At 44.9% G+C, this 26442-nt stretch overlaps 1 protein-coding gene across 2 annotated transcripts in view; it reads right to left on the reverse strand.

Moving 5' to 3' along the window:
* LOC144682445 (high-affinity choline transporter 1-like) overlaps positions 1-21793 on the reverse strand; it is a 49885-nt gene extending 28092 nt beyond the window's left edge. The window contains exons 1-4 of one of the 2 annotated variants that reach the window (XM_078544847.1): positions 21655-21793; positions 8141-8335; positions 3908-4021; positions 1625-1780 (exon numbers count right to left, since the gene is read on the reverse strand). In XM_078544847.1, coding sequence (XP_078400973.1) covers positions 1625-1780; positions 3908-4021; positions 8141-8324 — 454 coding nt within the window. In that variant the 5' untranslated portion in view covers positions 8325-8335; positions 21655-21793. Of the gene's footprint in view, positions 1-1624; positions 1781-3907; positions 4022-8140; positions 8371-21654 lie in introns of those variants that run through there. The other variant, XM_078544846.1, reaches the window with a different exon arrangement.
* Positions 21794-26442: the final 4649 nt, after the last annotated feature.

Consider the following 26442-nt stretch of genomic DNA (forward strand, 5'->3'; position numbering starts at 1 on the left):
AGGACACCTCCTTCATTGAAGAGCTGGCAATAAGCAGCCTGGAAGACCTGTTACAGCACTTACCCATTTCCTGTACAAGCACAGAGACACGCACCTCAGTGGGACCTAGATCTAGAGCAGGCTTGGGTTCACACTCTGGTGGTCACTGCACGGACACATGTCCGAGCAGCAGGAGGCAGGTTTGTGCGAGCTCCCAGCACTCGGAGGACTGCTGGGGATCAGGCATCTGTGAGGTCCGAGTCAGATGACGAGCCTCTAGATTTGGCCTTTCAACTCACCCTGGAGAGTCTGCAGAAGGCATGGGAACATCACGCAGAGCTATTGGAAGCCCTCAGCAGAGTGGCATGTGAATTGGAGGAGTGCATCCGCCTGTTCTCTGATGAAGTGGTACCCACATGTGCGTGCATGGCGGTCTCCATGGGGACGATGGCAGATGCCATGGAGACCCTGGTCCAGCAGAACGTGGGGATGTGTGCAGACCTGGACTCCATCACAGGAGCCATGGGTGAGTTCCTGCAGTGGCAACACGAGAGGGAAATGGGGCACCTTGATGTCCTTCCAGTGCTCGTTGCCCTCAAGGAGTCAGACTGGGGCCCCCGGGCACCTGAATGGAGGAGGAGTGGCAGCTGGACACCTCTGGGTCATCCACTCAGGAACCTCAGATGCTGTCCGCTCCCTCTGAGTCCCCTTTGCCTGTGACTACCCTCAACCTCATCCTCTGACACTGCTGAGGGAGCAGCTGGCCAAAGGGAGGGAGAAGTGTATGAGCGTGGCAGGGCCTTTCGGAGCCTCGTGTAAGCACTCTTCCACACACGTGGATCCTTCATGTATCACACTCACCTCAATGTCCTGAGCATTTTCAATGCTGCCTGCTGGCAGTTGCTTTCAGTTGTCCATTTGAGCTGACCTGCATCTCCGCCCACCCAATGATCACACTCCCATGCAGCACCTGATCTTGCCCATCATGACCACGACTATGACTGTCTTTTCAATTTTGATTTGGGCAGCATGGTCTGGATTCACTTTTTCATGCGCTCCCCAATCTTTTTCCATCCCCCACTTCCTTTCCTTTCCCTATCATAGTTGATCCCGACATCATCTTCCACCTTCCTTCCATGACCTACCAGCCACAACCCTTTTCCTTTGGGAATGTCCAGGTGAACGTGTACGTTCCCTTCCTTCCGAAAATCCTACTCCACTCCACATTCATCTCCCCGACCTCCTCCTTCCCACCCCCAGGGTCCACATCTACCTCTGAGTTCCCAACAACTATCCTCGCCATCCCTTCCACCGCTACCATCAAAATCTCACCCTCCCACCCTACCACCTGGGGGGCTGGGGGGCTGGCCTTATAATGATAGCTGGTGTATTACAATGAGGTTCCCGACATCCAATAGCAGAAAACACAGCCCGCCATCGACAGGCTGAGCAGATGACTGCAAACTGGTTTCATGACGTTGTGAAACCGATTTATGGCCTTCTCGCCATATTGTCCGCTCACACCACCATACATGCCCGACGCCAGCAGGCACGGAAAATCCCGGCCTATGTGTTTAGCTGCAGAATATTGATGACAGGGAAATCTAGATGGGCTGAATAGACTGAAGATCTTCTATATCCTTACCTAAAGCTGCCAGAATCGCAGCAGACCAGAATATTTCTCCGATTATGGCTGGAACAAACACCAAGCTTGCTATTTGCTTCCCATAGCGCAGTTGAAATGGGTCCAACATTGTTACATACCGCTCAGCTCGCAGTTTCTTTGCGAAAAACAAACCACCTGGGTGAAAGCAGAAGAAAGGCTGTTAGACACCACACACATAATTCAAAAGATTGAATTCTCTTTGCTATATATTCTTTTATGCTTAGCATTTTTCTTAATAGACTAAGGCCTCATTAGACCATGATTAAATCTCCGCTGTATTTAGTTTTCATGACTGGGGTCTATCCATGTGCTGCATGATTTTGGTTCAGTTTTGCTATGAATTGGTTCAACAGTCCAGTGCAGTGAAAATTGTATTTTATTTTGAAATGTTAAGATCTAATAAATATCATGCACGAATGCAAATGAGTTAGAAAAAGTCATTGCAAAATGTTTAAGCTGCAAAACAATTCCGCCACTTTCACATGAGGGATAGGTCTTACGCAACTGTGGAAGCTTAACTATTTCAATTGTGAGCACTTTGGTGCCATAAAATGTGTTCACGTTTGCAGGAAGTACGGTGCAGATTTCAATGAGAAGGAATACATGTTAAAGGTTATTGAGAATGCATCTGACTTAATTGCATTGTGAGTGACTTTCCAATGATGTGGGTGCATTTTGTCTGGCACACTACATATGGCGATGTAATAAGCTCTGTGACTCTGCAGAGGGTTTAGATAAGGGGAGTGCTAACTTGCCCAATTTCATCAAAATTCTTTTGTAGGTTTGCCAATTTTTGAAATCTCTTTTATTTCCATCAGGAGTACAATTTATTTCAAGGTTCTTCACAATAGAACCAGGGGACATGGTCTCAGAATAAGGGGAAGGACATTTAGGACCGAGAAGATGAGAAATTCCTTCATTTAGAGGATGGTGAATCTTTGGAGTTCTCTATCCCAGATGGCTGTGGAGGCTATCATTAAGTATATTCAAGACAGATCGATAGATTGCTAATTATTGAAGATATCAAGGTATATGGAAATAGTGCAGGAAAATTGAGTTGAGATAGATCGGTCATTATCCAGTTAAATGAGGGAACAGGCTTGAGGCAGTGAATGGCCTATTTCTGCTCTTGTTTCCTACATTCCTATAAAGAACTGCTCTTAGAATGCCTGAGGTTAACATGGATTAAGCTGCTGGCACAACTTGTGGCAGTAAGAAGTATTTGGATGTGCACTTGCGATGCCATGGCATACAAGGCTATGGACCTAGTGCTGGAAAATGGGAGTAGAATAGTTAGGTACTCGTTTGACTGGTACAGACTCGATGGGCTGAAGGGCCTTTTTCTGTGCTGTAGACATCTATGACCCTATAACAGTGTCAAATAGTACATACACCTAAAGCACACCCTCTATGTAACAGGTTCTGAGAAAATTGAAAGGCTGTTGTTTTTGAACGTGTTTACTTAGACTTCAGGCAGCAAACTACTTGAATCAAACTAATGCCTGATACAGGGGTAATAGCCTGGACTGTCCTCTTTATTCATAGACCCAGGCACAAACTGGTGAAAGTGGTAGCAGAAGAAATTAGTGTGTAAGTGAAATATAAAAGAATGGGAACAAATGAAGGAGAGTGTCACAATGGAGGTGGTGGGAAGAGCTCGCAAATACTGAAAGCCTCTGGAAAGGTTTGAAAGGCCTCTCAATCCACCGGAAATCTTTGGTAAAGCTAAGTGTGGAAGGAAGTGACAGACAAAATGAAGGGAAAGGAAGTCCCACATGTAGGTTTGAGGCTGCAGCTATAGCCAATGACCTCAATTGGTGTGCCAAGCCAATAGTGCCTGTTAGCAGCAAGTGTCCATACAACAGCAGTCACAGCTGTGCACCTGTTTCTCTGCTCCCCCATGCCCTATGATAATGTGGCATGTCTGAGAATATGGCTTGTGACATTTTGGCCAATCCAGCCTGAATTGAACTTTGCTGGCTGATGTGCCTCCTTTTAATATTGTTTCATATAAGGACTGACACTCTGGGTTAGCATGCTTCTGAAGAACCATCCAGCATACCAATCGGTCTGAACCTGCACACCCTTCTGTATCATTATGCCTACTGTTACAAGTTGTGAGCTGGAGCCTCTGCCTGTGCTAACTGTCTGTATATGTGAGGCCTGGTTACTGCTGTGTGGTTGTCAACTGCAGCCTACGTCCTGACAAAAAACGAACACTGGTAAATGAGCGACCTGACACTGGCATTTATTTTTACTCACCAATTAATAAACAAAGTAGAGACGTCCAAGGGGCTACAGTCCATACTAGTCCAGCATCTGGTCGGTAGACCATTTCAGCTGTGCCATTTATATATGCACCACCAACCCAGGTTGCTGCAAATGGATGCAAAAGCAAAAACACTGGAAATTCATCTCCTTATTTAAATCCACGAGGAGAAAATAAACTGTGAAGACTTTGGCATAGTTGAATTTATATGCTAATAACAGCATAATTGGATATTGTAACATTGCAAGAGATGGTTAACTTCCATTCTTTGAATGAGCATTAGGGAATGCTTTACCAAATGCTAGACATTTAGAGTAAAGCTGTTTCAATTAGCCATACAAAAAATGTCATACTATGGCAAGGTACATCTTATATTATACATTTATGTTAGGATCTCTCTTTATAATCCAGGTTTGAATGCAGACACAGTGATATTAATACAAAAGCAAAATACTGCAGATGCTGGAAATCTGAAATAAGAACAAAAAAAGTCAGAAAAACTCAACAGGGAAAGTCTGAAATGTTGAAACTGTATTTCTATTCACAGATGCTGCCTGCCCTGCTGAGTATTTCCAGCATATTTTGTTCCCATAACACAATGATGTTGTTTGCTGCATTCACCCAATGCAGAAATTATTTAATTGTCTATAAAATCTACAGAAGATTGCATGTTTAACATTGCATGTATGTGAATGTGCAGATTTCAATTTGTATAATAATAAAAAATTATATTAGCACCTTTTCATCTCTATCACTTTTTAGGTATTTGAATAGCCAATATTAACCAAGTGACCTCTAACTCATTACCAATCAAGTGTTTACCATTTCATTCCTGTGTTTTAGCTGTTTCCCTTGTCTTTGCTTTTGCCTCAGGGTGAATCCAAATTTTTCAATTGTTTCTGGCCTCTGTTGTAGGCCAGCTATACTTCAGTGTAGAGGTTCCTGTATCACTTCTCCCAGTCCCTGGTCTTTTTCCATCTGGCCTTTGGTCTCTCCCCATCTAACCTCCAGCATCTCTTTGAACAGCCCCAAGCCATATCCTTTCTCCAGTCAACTTTGAAGCCAGCCACACCAACCCTAAGACTCCCTTCCATGCATGTTGCTTCCTATGTGTAGCCACCTGTAACTAGACAGTCCAAATGGACCAAACCTCAGTATATTTTTCTGTCAGTCTTTCACCACCCTGCTCCCTTAGGATCAAACCAGTAAAACTAGCTCCACTTTAAAAGGTTTTTAGAAAAGTGGCCTCTCATTAAAATTCATTTTTATTTATGTCCAAAGAACATTGTTGGAGATTGGGCAGGATCATCAATTTGCCTGAATTTCTAAATACCAAAGAAACCAGTTCGTTTTCATCTTGACAAAATATATTAAAATGATAAGTTGAAATATCCTGACTTTGTGTTGTTACAAATACTGGATTTATAAGGTTGTTATGTTTTGCAACTGTCTCTTTAATTTAAGTTAAAATGGGGGAATGAAGGGGGTCATATGACCTGTTCTGAATTCTGCCTGACAACAATCTTGGGTGGCTTGGTTGTTAAAGGTTAAAGTGGGGCCCAGGTTGTTTTATTGGGAAGAGGGTGTTGATGTCGATAATGGCTAGAGTACCTGTGATGATGGTAGGTAGACTGTTAGTCTCCAAGTATCACAGGGAGGTGATGGAGAGCTTTTATAAATGGTTATACTTTAAACTGTCTACCTAATTTCAGATGGAGTGAAATAGGAGGTCTAAAGGATAGCTAATTAGCATTTCCATTGGCTCCATGCCCCACATGATTCACAAAGCCATGGAAAAGGGCGATGTCATTAGGAAGCCATTTTAGGATTGGTTTGCAGATTTTCCTAAGACATCCCTAAACCTCACAGACACAGTCAGCTTTCAAGAATCTGAGAGATGGAGAGAGAGAGAGAGCAGAGAGATAGAGGCAGCCAATCTCTATTTTTCACCACGCAGACACCAAGTTCATGAAGATTTAAACAAGGCTGGAGGATTCACCTAGCTTTGGCCAGAGGGAGGAATCGCCAGGGTAACTGTCACCGTGAAAGTCAGTTTGGGGAGTAGAAGCTACGCGGATGGAAATGGAAAAAGAAAGCAAGCCATTGGATGCTGAGTATAGCTTTGGACTGGTTCCTGGAGAATGAAATGTCTACTTAAGGGACAGAATAAAATATAATCGTGGAGGGGGATTTTTAGTCATTTTAAAAGTTAAATGGGGAAGCTTTCCTGTAGTTTAAAGTATAAGTTGACTACTGAAATAGTGTCTATTCAATGTTGTTTATAGTTTGTGTGTTATAGTAAAAGTCTTAAAACTTGAAACCTTGTCTCTATAGGGTCGTAACAATGTGCTATGAAAAGTCTATAATTGAGACATGTAGGGCAGAGTTCTGTGTGAGTCCTCTTTCACCCTGTTGCTCCTAGCCTCCTTGTTTCTTCCACCCTTGCAGTGCCCAAGACCCATTCCTCCACAATCCCCTCACTCCCTAGGGTGATTCTTTGCCATGGCCTTCACATTGACCCTTGATAAAAGCTCTTGACTCCTGCAACTCCATTCCATTTTTTTTTTGCATCAGTTGGCCCAAGGTGCAAGAACATTGCCAGACTTCGTCCTTGCAATGGACACCTAGATCTGTGTGGAAGCCCAATCTGCCCATTCCCTTCAAGTTCCAGCAGGACACTTCACAGTCAATGAGTCACTGTTGTTGCGCAGACATTGTTGTTAAATAAATGAATGCAGCAGTTAACTTGCCCAAAGCAAGATCCCACAAACAGCAAATAAGAATAGTGACCAGTTAACCCATTTTTTTTTGAGTTGAGGGGTAAATGTTAAAAAAACAGACATGCACTTATATAACATGTTTCATGACCTGAGGACATCCTAAAGCACCTTGCAATGAAGTAATTTTTTGAAGTGTAGTTGCTGTTGTGGTAAATAAGGCAGCCACTTTTCACACAGTAAGCCCACACAAACAGCAATGTGATAATGACCAGTTAATCTTTTTCTTGAATGATTGAGGGATAAATATTGGCCAAAACACCGAGGATAATTCCTGTTCTTTCTCAAAAGTCTACCATGTGACCTTTGTCCAGCCACCTGAGAAGACAGATGAGACCTTGGTTTCTTGTCTCATCTAAAAGGTGACATCTCTGATGGTGCAGCACTGTAGGAATTGAAACCAGAAGTGCTCCCTGCTAATCTTCAAATATTGTCATGGGATCTTTTACATCCATCTGAGAGCAGGTCAGAGGCTGGGAATCCTGCATTGAGTAACTCACCTCCTGGCTCCCCAAAGCCAGTCCATCCGCAAGGCACAAGTCAGGAGTGTGATTGAAAACTCTCCATTTGCCTGGGTGAATGCAACTCCTACAACACTAAAGAAGTTCGACACCAGCCAGGACAAAACAGCTCACTTGATTGGCACCCCATCCACCACCTTAAACATTCACTGCCTCCACCACCAACACATAGTGGCAGCATTGTGTACCATCGACGAGATGCACTGCAGGAATTCACCAAGGTTCCTTTGGCAACACCTCCCAAACCTCTAACAGGACAAGGGCAGAAGATGCATTGGAACACCACCATCAGCAAGTTCCTCTCTGAGTCACTCACCTTCCTGACTTGGAACTACATCGCTGTTCTTACACTGCAGCTAGGTCAAAATCCTGGAACTTCCTCCCTATGGATGCACCTACACCACATGGAGCAACGGTTCAAGAAGGCAGCTCACCACCATCTTCTCAAGGGCAATTAGGGATGGGCAATAAATGCTGGCCTATCCAGCGAAGCCCACATCCCGTGAAAGAATTAAAAAAAATAAATCTGAGCAGGAGCAGGCCCTTGGTTTAATGTCTTATCTAATACTACCCACACCTAAAACAATGCAACACTCCTGCACTGAAGAATCAGCCTAGGTTATATATTCAGGCTTGAAATTGGTCTTGAATCCACAGGATTCTGATTCAGAAGAAACAGTGTTAACACGGAGTCAAGTTAGCACGGAAGGAGCAATTTTTCCATTCTGCACTTTTGGCTGGAGCTCTTCCCAGTCGCCTGTGTCAGAAATTAATGGCTGGAAAATTATGGGCAGTGAGGGCCCAATTTGCCAATATGTGTTTTTGTCTGGCCAGACTCCTCACTGTTGTTCAAAGCTGGAAAATGATCCATTGCAAATCTAATAAACACTACAACTGTCTGGATAGTTTAAAAGAAAGATCACTCTACCTGTGGTTGTTAGAATGCCAAGGGTGATTCCGATTTTTCGTCCTGCTATCATTACCATTTCAGGACCATCACCTTCGTATGTTCTTTCAACTTTTTTGGCTCTCTTTGCTGCCCAGATGCCGACAGTAAGAATAAGAAGATAAAAACTGGCCATTGACACAGCCCCAGCAATATTTATAGTCATGGTGCTTTCTCCTATAATGCGAAATAAATAAACACAAACAGCCATTACAAATGCAATGCAATTTTCAGCAACTATTGTAACAGCTATTACTCTAGACAGCATTCTTAACATTATTATATAAGTTGTCAGAGACTAACCTTTGGTAGAAGCCTATAGAATGGCCAATATCTCCACAATATCCAATATATGTAGGGTGGAATTTTCTGAGCCCGCTGGTGATGGGTGTGATAGGTGGCATGTGGGGAAAATATGGCGGGACCCACTTCACAACAGTGTGAAGGCAGGTCATGATCTTCTGCTCAGCCCGCCGACCACAGGCCACATTTCCCGCTATTGGTCGGCAGGAAGCTAATTGTAATACATTAGCATATAATTAAAAGGCCATCCCGCCAGGCTCTTGGGACCCCGCCGTATCGTCCATCCATGTCAGCAGGAAAGCACACCGACGTGTTTCACAACAGCACGCAGGCGTCGTGCACTTGGCAGCCTTCACTTTGGGGGAACTGAGGTGAGTGGGCAGCAGCGTTCTCCATGGCTCGCCCATTATTTACAGGCCTCAGGGGCGCCGGGGTGGGGGCCGGGGTGGGGGGTGCATGGAAAACTGATGCCTGGCTCCGCAGGCAACTGCTGGGGCGGGGGGCAGGTGCTGGCCAGCCTCGGTGACGATTGCTGAGGGGTGGGGGGCCAAGTGCTGCCCTGGCACTGCATCCCATGCACAGATGGGGGACAGAGTAGGCGAGGGAAGTGGCCACACATTAGGGACACCTATATAAACTGACCATCCCTCTGCAACTGAGACAGATCAGACGCAGCCACAGTGATATGTTTGGGGTCAGGCTCCTAACCTGCGCCCATGCAAGCATCGCGGAGGCACCAAAAGGCCACCAAGCGCTCCACACCTTACCCCCCACTCCGCCCCCCCACTCCGCGCCCCCCCACCCAGCCCCGGCACAGACTTCAAGTCTGCCACCTCTTTATTGGTCTGTGGAGCAGTTAGACTGCACACTTTGTACAATCTCCTCGCCAGCACTGGCCATGTAGCAGTCGCTGCCCTGCAATCTCAGCATCCTGGTTTGAACCAGTGTCTCCCATGTCACAAAGATAAAAACAAAAAGCTAAAAGCTGCTGCGGATGCTGGAAATCCAAAACAAAAACAGAATTACCTGGAAAAACTCAGCAGGTCTGGCAGCATCGGCGGAGAAGAAATCAATTAACGTTTCGAGCCTTCATGGCCCTTCGGCGGATCTGAAGCATAGTTAGAAGAAGGGAGAAATATAAGTTGGTTTAAGGTGGGTGGGGGGGGGAGGGGGTTGGTGTGGTGGGGGGAGAGAGAGACATTGAGGGTGTGGTGATTGTGGAGATGAGCAGTTAATCAAAAGATGTCACAGACAAAAGGGTCAAAGAGGTGTTTTGTCTGAGAAAAGTGCTAATTAAGAATGGAAGACAGGATATTCAAAGTACAGCTCTAGTGGGGGTGGGGTGGAAAGGCTAACAAGGTTTTAGTTTTAGATTTAAAAATAATGGAAATAGGTGGGGAAAGAAGAATCTATATATATTATTGAAAAAAAAGCGGGGGGTGGGGGGAAGAAACGGGGTGGGGATGGGGGGAGGGGGAGTTTAAGATCGTTTAAGAGTTTAAGAGTTTATGATCTTAAACTCCCCCTCCCCCCATCCCCACCCCGTTTCTTCCCCCCACCCCTCCCCCGCTTTTTTTTCAATAATTTATATAGATTCTTCTTTCCCCACCTATTTCCATTATTTTTAAATCTAAAACTAAAACCTTGTTAGCCTTTCCACCCCACCCCCACTAGAGCTGTACTTTGAATATCCTGTCTTCCATTCTTAATTAGCACTTTTCTCAGACAAAACACCTCTTTGACCCTTTTGTCTGTGACACCTTTTGATTATCTGCTCATCTCCACAATCACCACACCCTCAATGTCTCTCTCTCCCCCCACCACACCACCCCCCCACCCCACCCACCTTAAACCAATTTATATTTCTCCCTTCTTCTAACTATGCTTCAGTTCTGCCGAAGGGCCATGAAGGCTCGAAACGTTAACTGATTTCTTCTCCGCCGATGCTGCCAGACCTGCTGAGTTTTTCCAGGTAATTCTGTTTTTGTCTCCCATGTCACAGGTTGACAGGGCAGCCATGCAGCGCACTCATCTCTGGCCATCTGAGGAGTGTCCAGCACTCTCTGGGAAGCATTAAGGGGTGGTTACACAGGGCCAGGAAAGGTACTAAGTACAGCCATGATAACCACGCCTCTCTCTCTTTCATGCTGCAGGAGGACCACGTCAGGATCATGGATCCTGCTGACCTAGCTGCATGCCTGATGACTTACAGAGACCATAGAAGACAGAGGAGAGAGCAACTGAGGCACCTGGATGTGCAAAGGCAGAAACAGCAACTTCATGAAGAAGGGGCAGCAGGGGCTCCCGCAGACGCTGCCCAGGAGCGACGACGAGCCCTGGCTGGTTGGCAGCTAGCAACACCCAGGGTCTATAGACGCCATCTGCCATTTCTGCTGATGACTGAGAACCAGTGTTGCCGATGACTGCGCATGTCTAGGGACCTGGTGGCTCACACCTGCCACTTTCTGCAGGACTTGGCGCCAAGGGGACATAGAGGGCATCCACTGCCAGTGGCCGTGAAAGTGACCACGGTGCTCAATTTCTATGCCAGTGGCTCCTTTCAGATGACCTCTGTAGGATTTCACAAATGTGTCCATGAGGTCACAGATGCCATATTCTCCATGGCACATAACTTTGTGCATTTTGCCAGGGACCGTGATGGCCAGGATGCAAGAGCCATTAGATTCGCCCTGATCTCAGGATTCCCACAGGTGCAGGGTGCAATTGACTGCACTCATGCTCAGGTCTCCATTGCTACACTCAGTGGACTTCATCAGCTGCAAGGGCTTCCACTCACTGAACATGCAGCTGGTATGCGACCACCAGAAACGCATCCTGAAGGTATGCACACAGTTTCCAGAGAGTGTGCACAACACCTACATCCTGAGATCCCTGCAGTCTTCTAGGGTCCACAGAGGCTGCAGGGTTGGCTACTTGGGGACAAGGGCTACCCGCAGAGGCTGTGGCTGATGACACTCGTGCAGTGGCCTCAGACTGCAGCAGAGCGATGCTATAATGAGGCTCATGCAGCAGCTCGCAACTTGGTGGAGCAGACCATCAGGATGCTGAAGATGCGGTTCCAGTGCATGGACAGGTCTGTTGGAGCCCTGCAATACAGTCCGCAGAGAGTGTCACGCATCGTCGCCGTCTGCTGCGCCCTTTACAACCTGGCGCTGCAATGGGGAGACGAGCTGGCTGAGGAGGAGATGGAGGAACTGGAGCTCTCCTTTGATGAGGAGATATCGACGCAGATGAGGGTGAGGGGGTCCTTAGTGGTGACGATGATGAGGATGAGGCTCCCACACTGGCTAGATGAGGCAGGCGCACTCGGGGGGCCCTCATAGCTGCCAGATTTGTGGAGGATGATGACAACATGCAGTGAGGTGTCCCCGTAGGTCCTCACATTGCAGTTGTGAACGTTTGACTCCAGTCTGGCTTATCGTAGAGCCAATTCCCTCTGTGAGAATGCTCCTGTCATGGAGATGCAGTGGAAGCCCTAATAGTCACTTGATCGCAGGGGGATGATGACAACATGCAGTGAGGACACGCCATATATCTTCATATAGCATCTGATCCCCTATCTCTGCCTGCTGTGGATCAGAAAGTGCCATGTGCTCACCAGATTCTGATCCTGAGGCTACTCTAAAGCTAAAGGTCCCACCGAGGTGTGTGTCTCTGCCAGCTCCACACATTTAGCCAAAACTCCTGCAAAATCAACTTTGATGGATTGGACATTGTCCCCAGATAGCTGAAAAGCATCTCCCTTGTCACGTCCTGTTCTCTCAACTCTCACATGTCCGCCATTCCAGGGGAGGACAAAGGAAAACTTCAAAAACACTCTGAAGCTCTCCCTTAAGTGCAGCAGCATTGACGTTAATAACTGGGAGGAGCCTCCTGGACAGACACAGGTTCTTGGCATCACCAGAGCCTGAGGGAAGCCAAGTGATTAAAATTTCCTCTTTTAGTTTTAGTATTATTAATTTTTATTTATAAATTTTTCTGCGCTGGTAGGTGAGCGCTGTAACAGGACTTCAAGGAGGGTGCCTTCAGATTCCTCTTCATCTGTTTTATAATAATGGGATTAAAATGGTAATATGTATTCTGGATAAATAACAAGTCATTATAATCTAATTGAATACAAGAATGATGATTGCAGATTAAATACGCCTCTCATTTTCAAACTGAGGCTTAGGTAATCCATAAAAGCATCAGATTTCTGTATTTGTTAACTAACTGGCACATTAGATTCATGAGAATGGACCCAGGAATGAGGAGCTTCAGTTGTGCAGATAGATTGGAGAAGTTGGGACTGTTTTCCTTGGAGAAGAGAAGGTTGAGAGGAGATTTAATAGAGGTATTCAAAATCAGGAGGGGTCTGGTCATAGTAGATAGGTAAAAAATATTCCTATTAGGATCAAGAACCAGATGGCACAGATTTATGGTAATTGGCAAAGGAAGCAATGGAGACATTAGGAGAAACTTTCTCAAACTGTAAGTGCGTGGCGGGAGAGAATGGGTTACAAAAGAACACTGGAGAGCGAGAGTTCACTTGGTGAACGACGGGAAACTAGAAACTAAGGCATTTATGTGTGCCAACCAGTCATTCTTTCATATGTTTCAGTTGAAGGGATGGGCATAGTGGTGGGAGGTGAAGGATGAACCTCTACCTGACACACCTTCCTCACTCAGCCCATGACTTTGGCCATATATTTTTGGCCACTTTTTGGGGAGAGGCAGCTCAGATACACTCCTATAGGCAACCGGCACAATGGCAATTTCACAAAACTCCCCCTCACCTTGTCAAGCACACCATTCTTTAGATGTTTGAGGTTAATGCATGGTGTATGATTACTGTTAGTGTGTATTGTGATGGTGCTCCTCCTTTGCGCTGGTATGGGATATGTACCACCTAAACTAATACATTTAAATGATTGCATTGTGCAAGGAATAAGAGTGCTAGTTGATTGAGTTATGCTGATGTTACTACTGGACAAGCCAGATCCCAGGGTGGAACCCGGCTTGATAGATCCTAACTTTTGTTTTTTGTTTCGAATCGTGGAGGGCAGCTGCTGAACAGATTCACAGGAGTCTGCTGATGAACCTTTAATAAAAGAATAAAACATTCATTAAACAAGAAAAGATGAACTGTATTACAATACACTTTCACCCACAATTATATCTTAACAGATATATACAGATTCGTAACAGAAGTCACAAAAGCTATCTTATACTCTCATGTTCACGATAAGTGCACAGTCCATGTAAGCCAATAGGCGACCTGTGGTCAGGCACACCATACTCCGGGTGGAATTTTCCGTGCCCCCTGGTCGGGCGTGTTTGGCGGTGTGAGCAATGTGGCAAGAAGGCCAAAAATCATCCAGTTTGCAATCGTCCCCTCTACCTGTCAATTTCGGGCCGCACTTCCCGCTGTCAGACATCGGGAACCTCATTGTAATACATCTGCATATTATAAGCCCAGCTTGCTGGAATCATCTCCTGATGCTGGATAATCCAAGCACAGCTAACATGTTTTGCAGCTGTACGTAAGTGATGTGCACCTGGCGAGCTGCACTTTGCTCGGGACTTCGAGGTTTGTTTGCCTAACTTGCTTGGTCACCAGTGCCAGGCTTTGCAGGCAGCACCACATCACTTTCAGGGGGGGCTCTGGGGCCGGTCTCTACCTACCAGACTAGCCATAAGATGGGGGTGGCTTCTCAATGGCTGCAGGGCTAGGGCTTGCTTGGGGAAGGGGGAGAAGAAGCCTCAGGCAAGGGAAGTTGCTGCAGGGCAAGGGCTGTACTGGGGAATGGGGTATCCCAGGGTGCGTGGGGGCTCAAGTTGATCTGTACAAGTGGGCCCAAGATGGTGAGGGCTGAGGAGGCAGCCTTCAGAGGAGATAAGGCCAGGTTGAGATGCGAGGGTGTGTGAGAGAGAGTGAATGGTGAATGGTCCCTTGATCGGGTAATGAGTGAGATGCCAGTGAATGCGTGATGGGCTTGTGAGGGTGTGAGTTTAGAGTGATGAGATGGTTGCCTTACCCTGGCTGCACGGATGAGACCATTCATCCTCTACCTACATTGGATGGCCAACCTCTTCTGTGCAGCATTGGCATTGATCACCACTGCCATCGCCTACCAAGCTGGAGCGGGGATAGAGGACATCATGGCGGGCCTCCATGGCGTCCAAAAGGCGCTCGAGGGACGTGTCACTAAACTGGGGTTGGGGGGGTGGTGCAGACTTCTTGCCTTTTGGGGCCATGTCTTCTGTGCAGCAGTCCTGGGCTAGAAGCACTGAGAGGTGTGCGTGCGGCTGTAAATCTGGGACAATTCTGCCCTCTGAAACCAAGACAGATGCCAACCCAAACAGATACTATGAATCCCTCATTAACTCCCCCCAGGCACTTGTCACAACGTGAGCCAAGTGGCCTCACTCAACTTCGTCTTTCACACAAGGGTTTCCAATCTCCACTCTTGAAGAACCCACTTTGGAATCTTCTCCCAAACGATGCATCTCTTGGACGCTTTCCACTAGGGTCCACCTCCGGAGTTTCGAACTCTCCATCTGTTGTTCCTCTCCACTGGATCACCACATGCATTTAAGCTTTGCCTTCCACGGGCTCTCTCTCAAATACTTGGTCATGCCAACAGAACACTACTGCTTCACATGCCCATAGTAAGGAGTCACCAACCTTTGGCAGTCACTTTGGAGTGCTTTAAGCCTGCACTCTGCAGCTTTCTCCCTTTAAGCTTGGAGCCTTTCTCTCTGCTCCTTACTACTTATACTTAACAGGAGCTTTTCCAGATTCCTGTCTTTCCTTTGACTAGAGGGTCTTCTTGGGACTTTTTTTGTCCCACTCCCTGGTTTCTGGGACCTTCTTCTGCTCTTATGGGAAACCTACTTTCTGCAGTTCCATTGGGCCAAATGGCCTCCTTCTGTGCTGTAACAATTCTGTGATTATTTGTGTGGTGAAGGCTAATAGAAGAGTTTTCTACAATAATAGTATCTGTTTCCTCTGGGCAACAGACTCTATCTTTCAGAAATTAGCATTGTATTCTCCAGGAGTGTGTCAACACTTGCAGAGTGATTCCAACAAGAGAAGTTTGAAAATCACAGCCTAAGAGTCACAGTGAAGTTTACAAGTTTCAGTACCCGTTCCATAGATAACAATCTTAATAATTACTTTATCATAATTCTTCTCTTCGGAACAAGCCTTTTCTACACTTATAAAACAAGCAAATGTTTTAAAGATATTTCTTTAGAAACCTAATATTGATTCCAAATAATTATTTCAACCCTTTAGTATCACACATCGCAGAGCCTGATTTTAACCGGAAGTAGTCTCCCATTATTTGTAATGTTTTTCCTGTCTTTTTAAGTATGTTCATGTTGTATACTCTTTCCTGTCAGAGAGTAGACAGACAACTGGAATACAGACCTAGAACAGCGGAAGGAGTGGTAAGACTACAGACTGGCCACCAGTGTCATTTAAAATTGCTTGAACATATTGTTCATTTTCAAATGACAAAGCACTTTGAAGCTCATAATATCCTGGTAAATAGTCATCATAGTGTTTGGTCAAAAAGATCTATTGAAACACAGCTTTTACAGACTGTCAATGACCTAGCTTCAAGTCTCGAAATGGATGAAATTACTCACGTGTCAATACTAGATTTCTCCAAAGCTCTTGACAAAGTTCCTCATGGAAAGCTTTTGTCCAAACCTCACTACTATGGAAACAGGGGGACATTATTTAACTGGATCTTGCACTTCCTTACCAACGGAAGAAAAAGAGAGATGTGTGATGGGAATCATCCTCTCCGAGAGATGTCCTCTCTGGGGCGCCCCAGGGAACAGTGATGGGACCTTTACTCTTCTTGATACAAATAAACAACTTTCCCAACAAGTTAAAAAACAGAATGTGACTTTTCCAGATGACTGCGCAGTTTACACATCAGGGAAAACTCAAGATCTATTCAATTCACTGCAAGATGATCTTCTGGAATTCCAAAAATGGAAGGACAAGGAGATGGCAAAAATGCTATGTCACGGGCATCACCAATAGATAGCTTTAAGTTCTGTAATCAAACCCGCCAACAGGTAGATACACAACCATACCTGGGGGCTCATCTTAAAAACAATCTTCAAGGGGGATTCCACGTTCAGCAGATAACATCCAAAGCAAACAGGGTTCTTGAATTTCTGAGGAGGGATCTTTGGTATTGCAACAAAACTATCAGAGTTATAGATTACCAAATATTTGTTCATCCAATCCTGGAGCTTGCAAGGTGTGCAGGGGATTCTTATATGATAAGAGATATAAATAAAATTGAAGTGATCCAAAGACACAAATCAGTATGGGAAACACCCTAGTTTCAGATCCTTGATCAAAGATTAGGAATGGAAATCACTACAGCAAAGGAGGGAGAAAAATAGGCTGACCACGTTCAATAAACTATGGAATGGGCTGGTGGGGATTGACAGAAGCAAATACCTGGTGCCCTCCGGCAATGACAAAACACGAGGTAACCATCCACACAAAGTGTAAAGACCATTTGTTTCCAAGACAGTCTTTCTCCCCGAGGACAATCCCATAATGGAACAAACTGCAAAAAGAAATAGTCACAGCCTCATCACTTGAAATCTTCAAGACTCATCTTTAAATTATTTCTATTTATAAGTTTTTCATTATCAGGACTACCATTTCAGCAGGTCATGCCTGGTTTAGCTAGCGCTACCCATATAAATGTTGATGGAATACGAATGTTAGTCTGTGATGCCGGCCCAACTAAAGCAGCAGAGACAGAAGGGAAGAAAGGGCATTATTGCAAGGTAACATGTTTCAGAACTTTGAGAGAAGGGGTAGATTTGAGAGAGAACGGTTGTTGGATGGAGAAGAAGGGTTTCAATTTTTTTTTTGAGGAGGGGAATGATAATGTGTTTTGTAGGAAATGGGGATGGAGACAACTTTGAAAGGAAGAGTCAGGTTGATGATGATAACAAACAGATTGGAGAAGAAATTAAACTCCATGATCAAGAGTTGGAAAGGCAATAGAGTGTGCATGTGATGGGCTTCAAGGATGGAATATATGAGGTAACGACTGAGAGGAAGACAATACAACTGGTTAAGTGGAAGGAAGATGTAAGTTTTTTTTATTCGTTCATGGAATGTGGGTGTCACTGGCTGGGCCAGCATTTATTGCCCATCCTTAATTGCCCTTGAGAACTGAATGGCTTGCTAAGCCATTTTAGCGAGCATTTAAGAGTCAACCACATGTATGCCAGACCAGGTAAGTACAGCATATTTCCTTTCCTAAAGGGCATTAGTCCAACATTATTAGGCTTTTAATTCCAGATTTTTAATTGAATTCAAATTTCCCCATCTGCCGCGATGAATCCTGGTCCCCAGATCATTACCCTGGGTACCTGGAGTACTAGTCCAGTGACAATATCGCCATGTCACCGCCTCCCCCAGGGAGAATGGAGGGGTCAGAGGGAACCAGACAAGACAGCAGCTGCAATGTACCTGGCCTTGATTTTGCACACAAAAAAATCCATGTCCTCACTTTTTGAAGTCCAAGGGCATGAATAATTGGGGGAGCTCTGAGGAACAGAGGGTAAAAGGAGTCAGGAATGGTTTCCTAGTCTGCAGTTGGTTTTGGTTAAAGTGAGGGATCAGTGGTGCAAATTGAGATCGTCCAAGCAGTAGCCAGTCAAGTCAGATTAATGTCAAGTGCATTTTAGCTAATGGCTACTGATTTAACATTGTGGAGATGGAAGACTGCATCGGAAGAGACAGGTAGTGGTGAGAAAGCTATGGAAAAGATTGCTGGAGGCATCAGTAGTAAATAGGTGGCAGGTCCTGGTTTGAGAAAGTCGGAATTAGACAGGAAGTAATGAAAACAGAAAGTGCTGGAAAAACTCAGAAGGTCTGGCAGCATCTGTGGAGAAAGAAGGAAGGGTCGGAATTTTCCAGTCCCTCATGCTGGTGGGGTTTTCCTGTCCCGATAACGTGAAGGGAGATTTCAATGGCTCACTGGCCCTGTTGCAGAGAACTGGCTGTGGCGGTGGGGTGGGGGCTGGAAAATTCCGGCACAAGTTAACGTTTCAAGTCCAATATGACTTTTTAGGAACTGCTGAAAATGAGTCATATTGAACTCAAAACGCCAACTCTCTCTCTCTCTCCAAAGGTGCTGCCAGACCCGCCGAGCTTTTCCAGAACTTTCTGTTTTCATTTCTGATTTCCAGCATCCGCATTATTTTGTTTTTATCTTAGACAGAGAGGAACATGTTTCTCCAGGGAAAGTAATAACAGAACTCCTAGGGATGGAGGTGGGGGGGGTGGGAAACGTGTCAGAAAGTAGAGATAAGGGACCTACTATTAGAGTTTTGTCATAACCATGTGACGGCAAAATCAAGGATGCAGTCATGTGTTTGAGAAGAGGAATTGATGTGAGATTGACAATCGAGAAGGGTCAGGAAGTTAATGAAAGAAAAGGAGATCAAATTGATGTGAAAATTGAAATTACTGATGATGAGAAGCTAAGGCAGCTGGTAGATAATCAATCTGGAAAAGATGGAATCATGTGAATGACATGAAGTTGGTGAAGGTCAGATTTATTAAAAAGCCATTCAAAATCTCAGTCGTGCACCAAAATGTCATTGTAATGCAACAACATGATCGGGAACAAACCCTTCAAGAGCTCGATCTTCAATAAAGTTAGTGTTCCTCATAACAAAGACATTCAGGTTCTCAAAGCGCTATCCAAAGGAACAGGCACTTTTCTCCATAATCTCTTTTAAATTATGGGGAACTTTAATGAATCAAATATAAACTTGGAAAACCGAAAGAGTTTTAGAGTCAGTGTTGATAAATATGATGCATGACTACACATAACTAATGTGTCAAGGAAACAAGGGCAAGCAATGATCACCTTCACCTGGTATTTTTAAATGTCACTTTTGCCTTTGGACTAAATATAGTCTAAGCCCATACTGATCAGCAGGCATGATCAGGTTTGGCCATCCCACGCCAAAATGCACCTCTATATCTTTGGATGTCAACCTTTACAAGATTATGACTAGGGCAATGCCAGAAAAATATTGATGCTGAATGAAAAGAGCTGTGGCTTTACATCAGTAACACAGGAGCAAATTTACAGTTATATCCCAACATTCTGTATTCAATCTATCTCTATTTCTGGAAATAAACTAATACAACATTATTGTTTAAAGCTTTGCTCCCATTTTTGAAAGTTTAAATGTTACAGTAGTCTCTGGCTGCACCCTGTTAATGCACACATACAAAACACTGCCAGCAATCAGACATAAGCTGCACATCTGATTGTACAGTGACTGCCAGGACTCAGATAGATATTGCACAGCTCAACTAGACTATTATGGTCAGGAAGACATGTTCTGGACATTTCCACTACACTACAAGGGTCCAAATATAACTACACGCCTCATGTATGCTGCCAAAGATCAGATAATACACACCAAGATAAAAGCAAAATACTCTGGATGCTGGAAATCTGAAAATAAACAGAAAATGCTGGAAAAACTCAGCAGGTCTAAAGCATCTGTTGGGAGGAAAACAGAGTTAACATTTCGAGTCTGTATGAACTATGAAGTTCATGACATCTTTGTTAATCTCTCCTTTGCCCCCACCTGTCGCTGGCCTTCTATCCAGCTTCATCTGCTCCACCGCCCTTAAACTGTATAAACTTCATCACATTTCTACTTCTCTGTAGCTCTGAAGAAGAGTCATAGGGACTTGAAACATCAACTCTGTTTTTCTCTCCACAGAGGCTGTTAGACCTGCTGAGTTTTTCTAGCATTCTCAGTTTTTGTTTCAGATACTACACAGTTGCCTTAAATTGCCAAGGATTAAACATGTACTTCACAACGCAAGGGGGAGAAACATATTGCAAAGCTGCAAGGATTAAATACAACTGTCTGTCATTTTGTGCGCCGAATGTGTTCTTGAAAATGGCCTGTTAAATGAAAATGCACCCTTGGCAGAAAATAATTTTGCCATAAGAAATAAGGTTTGTTTATGCTCCTGCTCTGGACAGAGGGTGGCCTGCGGCCTTCCCCCCTGCTCACTGCAGCCGCACCAGACACAGAAAGCACTACCTGAGAAAACCCCGAATGGTACCTGACCAACACAGCACAGAGGAAGCTTCCACAAAGCTTAAGGATTGGGGGCTGCTGGATGGTCTGCATCCCTGACCTGGGAGTATTTCCTCAAGCCAGGAACCAGGCTAATCCCAGCTGCGTCAGGGCTTGCACAAGGATCTGGTGGTGGACACCGGCCTCGGCCTTGGCCTGGGCCTGAGCCTGAGCAGCCTGCCTGAGTACCTGCGCTAGGCCGGCCAGACCGGCTCCCTCCCACATCCACTTGGACCAGTCAAGCAGCCTGCACTACTTCCAGAGCATGGCCGTGCGTGGGGCTGAGGCTGAGGCCCTGTTCTTGGGGGATAACCTGGAGGTGGAGCCCACCTGAGGGGGGCAGGGGGAGGCCTTGCAGCCCAGTTAGCTGCTGGAAGATGGGGATATCATCAGCCTGAGGGAAAAGCAGCTGACTGTGCACTGTACAGTATTTTACAAGAATTCAGATAATTGCAAAAGCTGAAAGTGTTGAAATGGAAACTAAATTTTGGCACGCTTCTTAACACGCGCAGTAATAACCTATCAACTGTACTAAATCAAAAATTGAGCTCGTGGTCGGCAGTGCTATTCAGGAACATTCCCTATTTTTAAAATTGCTCTAAAATGAAAATGCATTATTAGAATTTGCTCTGTACTGCACAGTTATCAGGGATCTGACGTGTACTGCATACCTCTGCTGTAATGCCAAGGATCAGACACATGCATATCTCCACTAGATCTCCTCCCTCACACACATCCCTTCCTCAGGGTTCAGATACTCCACATTTCCATGAGATTATCAGGCACGAGGTATGTATAAACACTAGGCTGTCAATTCAGACAGATACCACAAAGTTCCACAAAACCAACGGAATCAAATGCATAGTTCAGACTTGCATTAGATTGTCAGACGTTTCCATGAGATGGTTAGGAATTAGATCCACTTTCCATTAGCATACTTTTACAGACAAGATACGTACTGCAGACTTCCACTAAACTCTCACAAGTGAACACATTCTGTGCATCAGGCATATCTTACATACCTGCAGTAGACTATCAAGGATTGTAATTGGATGGAACAGCCAATGAGTTGCAAGGTTGAACTTTTTCTTTCACTTGTATACAATCTTCATTCTCCAAAAGGATCAGGCGTATAGTTCACCAGAATATCAATGTGAATAGTGTGTCATTCAGCTGCCTCAACTGTCAGGCCTAGAGAGACATCACGAGATGTCAAAGGAACAGATGTATTCAAAACTAAAGTGATTGGGTAAAAAAAGATCATGACAACCCTCATCATTAGTGATCACATGTAGACCTCACCAACAATTGCTGTAAGAAAATATTATTTCCAATTATGGAGGATTGAAGCAATGTGATAGAACACTAATATGTTGCAGGGCAAAGTGCTGGGATATGGGAAATCAGAGTTACTGTGGAGTCCTCTCAAATATTACCCTGTGGACCATTAAGGGCACCATTGTTTGTGGCCTGGAAACAGTTCCACAAACATTCTTGCTATAAATATTGTACAGCACTGACAGATCAGACGGAAATGGAAGGGTAGCAAATGCCTTCAGGAAGCAGAAGTTTTACTCGAGGGGTAAAAAAAACTTTTAAAAATATATCTTGCAGATAAAATTTAAAATTCAGATTACTTAGTCACATTTGCTTCTCCTCCATAAAATAGGCAAAATATGTGGAGATCTGGATTTTTTTGATTAACTTACATTAGCAAGATTTATAAAAGGAAGGTCAGAAGTTTTCACCAAACAACTAACAAAGTCTGACCTAAATATAATTAATGTACAATGGGATCTTTCACAGAGATTTAGATATTTGTGGCAATGCAATTAGAAAGTTAATGATTCTTACTAAATGCTTTCTTTGTTACTGTCTGGTGTACTTTCCATTTGACTCTTCCATTTCCTCTAAATTCATGCAGGCAAAATTTCTTTATGGACTTATGATGATGTATTACAGCAAGTCACAGAACTCTTCTGCCTGTTGCTTTATGATAGTCACAAGATTTGAGTTTGCACGGCTAAGTACATGACCACTATCACTTCAGAGTAATTGGAGGTCAGGAAGTATAGCTGCCAGCAATTTGATGTTCTGTTCTTCCTTAGGTGCCAGTTTAGATTTTGAATAAGGAGTTTTAAAAATAAGCTCTGGTTAGCTTTTGACAAGAAGATGGCATTCTTCATCTCCGTATTATACAAATTAAGCTACTTGATGAAACCATGGCAACAGTGGCAGGAATTGTTTTTGTCACACCGTCTGTTGTGACTGGATTTAAATGACCGCAGCTCATGCTATTGGCGACTCTTCACTGTTTATGTAAAGAAGACATGAAAAGACTCAACTGGCTGTAAGGAGCAAACCATGAAATAATGTAGGTGTGCAAGGAAAACGGACAAGTCATAATGAATTTCAAACATGACTTTCACAAGATAATTACAGATGAGAAAAGGCATTCAGCCCAGCTTAGCTTGTCCACAAATAGCCTTAAGTCTCCCTGTTTCAGCATTCAATTATTTCTTATATTCTTATAATTGCAGGGTCTTCATCTCCACGACTTAATTCTGGAGGCTGCTCCATGTTATTGTTCATTCTTTATGTGAGGAGAATTTCCTGAGATAAGTTTAAAATTTCTCTTTTGCTCATTCAACCCCGTATCACACTTGCCCTCACTCTTTCAGCTGTGTCTACAGTAAGTTTCCGAAATGATATTTTCCATATTATTTTCTACCTTCTATATTTTTTTTATGAGGATACCTCTCAAACACCTTCCACGGAATCTTACCGCCACCAGCAAGCCAACTCCTGGCACTGCTGGGCTTTGCCCTCAGCGGCGAGCGCACCTGAAGGCATCGCCAAACTGCTCCCAGCTGAGCACTTAAATATTCAAATTGGCCATCTGTCACTTCCGGGTGGGTAGTCTTTGCCCCATCCACCTTGTGTTCAGCGAGATTGGCCGGAGGTGCGATCTCATTGGCCTGCTGGTTCTGTAGAAAGGTCCTTGACCTGAAACGTTAACTCTGATTCTCTCTCCACAGATGCTGCAAGATTTGCTGAGGATTTCCAAGCCTTTTGTTTTTATTTTATACCTGATAACCTCCCAATTCTACCTGCCTCCCAGTCAAAGTCGCCTTGGCAGGATTGGTAAGATGTCTAAGGATCAACCCTTCTGATCTTCTTTCAAGTAACTCCCTTGTGACCAGAATTGGACAGTCATAACTTGTTGCCACAATAAGAACTCAATGAATCGCATAATATTAAGAGGTTAATTAACGAGAATTAATCTATGATATTTTAAGATTTTTCATCCTATCTTTTTTCATGGATTTGGGAATGAGCTGTGTTTTTAAAACAGCATTTAAACAAAGTCAACGAGCACATTTTGAAAAAGTTCCGGACAGCAGGCACATGAACCAGGCACATGAACCTACACGTGATTCCAGACCCACGGCAATGTGGTTGACTCTTAAATGCCCTATGAAATGGCCTAGCAAGCCACTCAGTTGTGACAAACCGCTACAAAGTCACAAAGAAGGAATAAACCTGGACAGACCATCCGGCATAGACCTAGGCACCAGAAACGACAATGGTAATCTCAGCCCTGTTGACCCTGCAAAGTCCTCCTTACTAACATCTGGGGGCTAGTGCCAAAATTGGGAGAGCTGTCTCACGGACTAATCAAGCAACAGCCTGAAATAGTCATCCTCATGGAATCATATCTTACAGATAATGTACCAGACATCACCATCACTGTCCCTGGGTATGTCCTGTCCCACTGGCAGGACAAACCCAGCAGAGGTGGTGGCACAGTGGTATACAGTCGGGAGGGAGTTGCCCTGGGAGTCCTCAACATCGACTCCAGACCCCATGAAGTCTCATAGCATCAGGTCAAACATGGGTAAGGAAACCTCCTGCTGATTACCACATACCGCCTTCCCTCAGCTGATGAATCAGTGCTCCTCCATGTTGAACACCACTTGGAGGAAGCACTGAGGGTGGCAAGGGCGAAGAACGTATTCTGGGTGGGGGACTTCAATGTCCACCACCAAGAGTGGCTCGGTTGCACCACTACTGACCAAGCTGGCCGAGTCCTAAATGACATGGCTGCTAGGCTGGGTCTGCAGGCAGTGAGGGAAGCAAGAGGAAAAAACATACTTGACCTCATCCTCACTAACCTACCTACCTCAGATGCATCTGCCCATGACCGTATTGGTAGGAGTGACAACCGCACAGTCGTTGTGGAGACGAAGTCCCGGATTCACATTGAGGACGCCCTCTATCGTGTTGTGTGGCACTACCACCGTGCTAAATGGGATAGATTTCGAACAGATTTAGCAAATCAAGACTGGGCATCCATGAGGCGCTCTGGGCCATCAGCAGCAGCAGAATTGTACTCGAATACAATCTATAACCTTATGGCTTGGCATATCCCCCACTCTACCATTACCATCAAGCCAGGGGGTCAACCCCGGTTCAATGGAGAATACAGGAGGGCATGCCAGGAGCAGCACCAGGCATACCTAAAAATGAGGTGTCAACCTGATGAAGCTATAGCATAGGACTACTTGCGTGCCAAATAGCATAAGCAGCAAATGATAGACAGGGCTAAGCGATCCCACAACCAACGGATCAGATCTAAGCTCTGCAGTCCTGCCACATCCAGTTGTAAATGGTGGTGGACAATTAAACAACTCACTGGAGGAGGAGGCTCCACAAACATTCCCATCCTCAACGATGGAGGAGCCCAGCACATCAGTGCAAAAGATAAGGTTGAAGCATTTGCTACAATCTTTAGCCAGAGGTGCCGAGTGGATGATCCATCTCAGCCTCCACCGGAGATCCCCAGCATCAAAGATGCCAGTCCTTAGCCAATTCGATTCACTCCACGTGATATCAAGAAATGGCTGAAGGCACTGGATGGCACAAAGGCTATGGTCCCTGACAATATTCCGGCAATAGTACTAAAGACTTATGCTCCAGAACTTGTCGCACCCCTAGCCAAGCTGTTCCAGTACAGCTACAACACTGGCATCTACCCGACAATGTGGAAAATTGCCCAGGCATGTCCTGTACACAAAAAGCAGGACAAACCCAACCCGGCCAATTACCACCCCAACAGTCTACTCTCCATCATCAGTAAAGTAATGGAAGGGGTCATCAACAGTGCTATCAAGTGGCACTTGCTTAGCAATAACCTGCTCACTGATGCCCACTTTGGGTTCTCAGCTCCTGATCTCATTACAGCCTTGGTTCAAACATGGACAAAAGAGCTGAACATCCGAGGTGAAGTGAGAGTGACTGCCCATGACATCAAGGTGCAATTTGACAGAGTGTGGCATCAAGGAGCCCTAGCAAAACTGGAGTCAATGGGAATCAAGGGGAAAACTCTCCACTGGTTGGAGCCATACCTAGCACAAAGGAAGATGGTTGTGGTTGTTGGATGTCAGTCATCTCAGCTCCAGGACATCACTGCAGGAGTTCCTCAGGATAGTGTCCTCAGCCCAACCATCTTCAGCTGCTTCATCAATGACCTTTCTTCCAACATAAGGTCAGAAGTGGGGATGTTCGCTGATGATTGCACAATGTTCAGCACCATTTGCGACTCCTCAGATACAAAGCAGTCTATGTCCAAATGCAGCAAGACCTGGACAATATCCAGGCTTGGGTTGACAAATGGCTAGTAACATTCGCACCACACAAGTGTCAGGCAATGACCATCTCCAACAAGAGACAATCTAACTGTCGCCCTTTGACTTTCGATGGCATTACCATCACTGAATCCCCCACTATCAACATCCTGGGGGTTACTA

The sequence above is a fragment of the Cetorhinus maximus genome, chromosome 7 (assembly GCF_964194155.1).
Source record: "Cetorhinus maximus chromosome 7, sCetMax3.hap1.1, whole genome shotgun sequence".
NCBI lineage: Eukaryota > Metazoa > Chordata > Chondrichthyes > Lamniformes > Cetorhinidae > Cetorhinus > Cetorhinus maximus.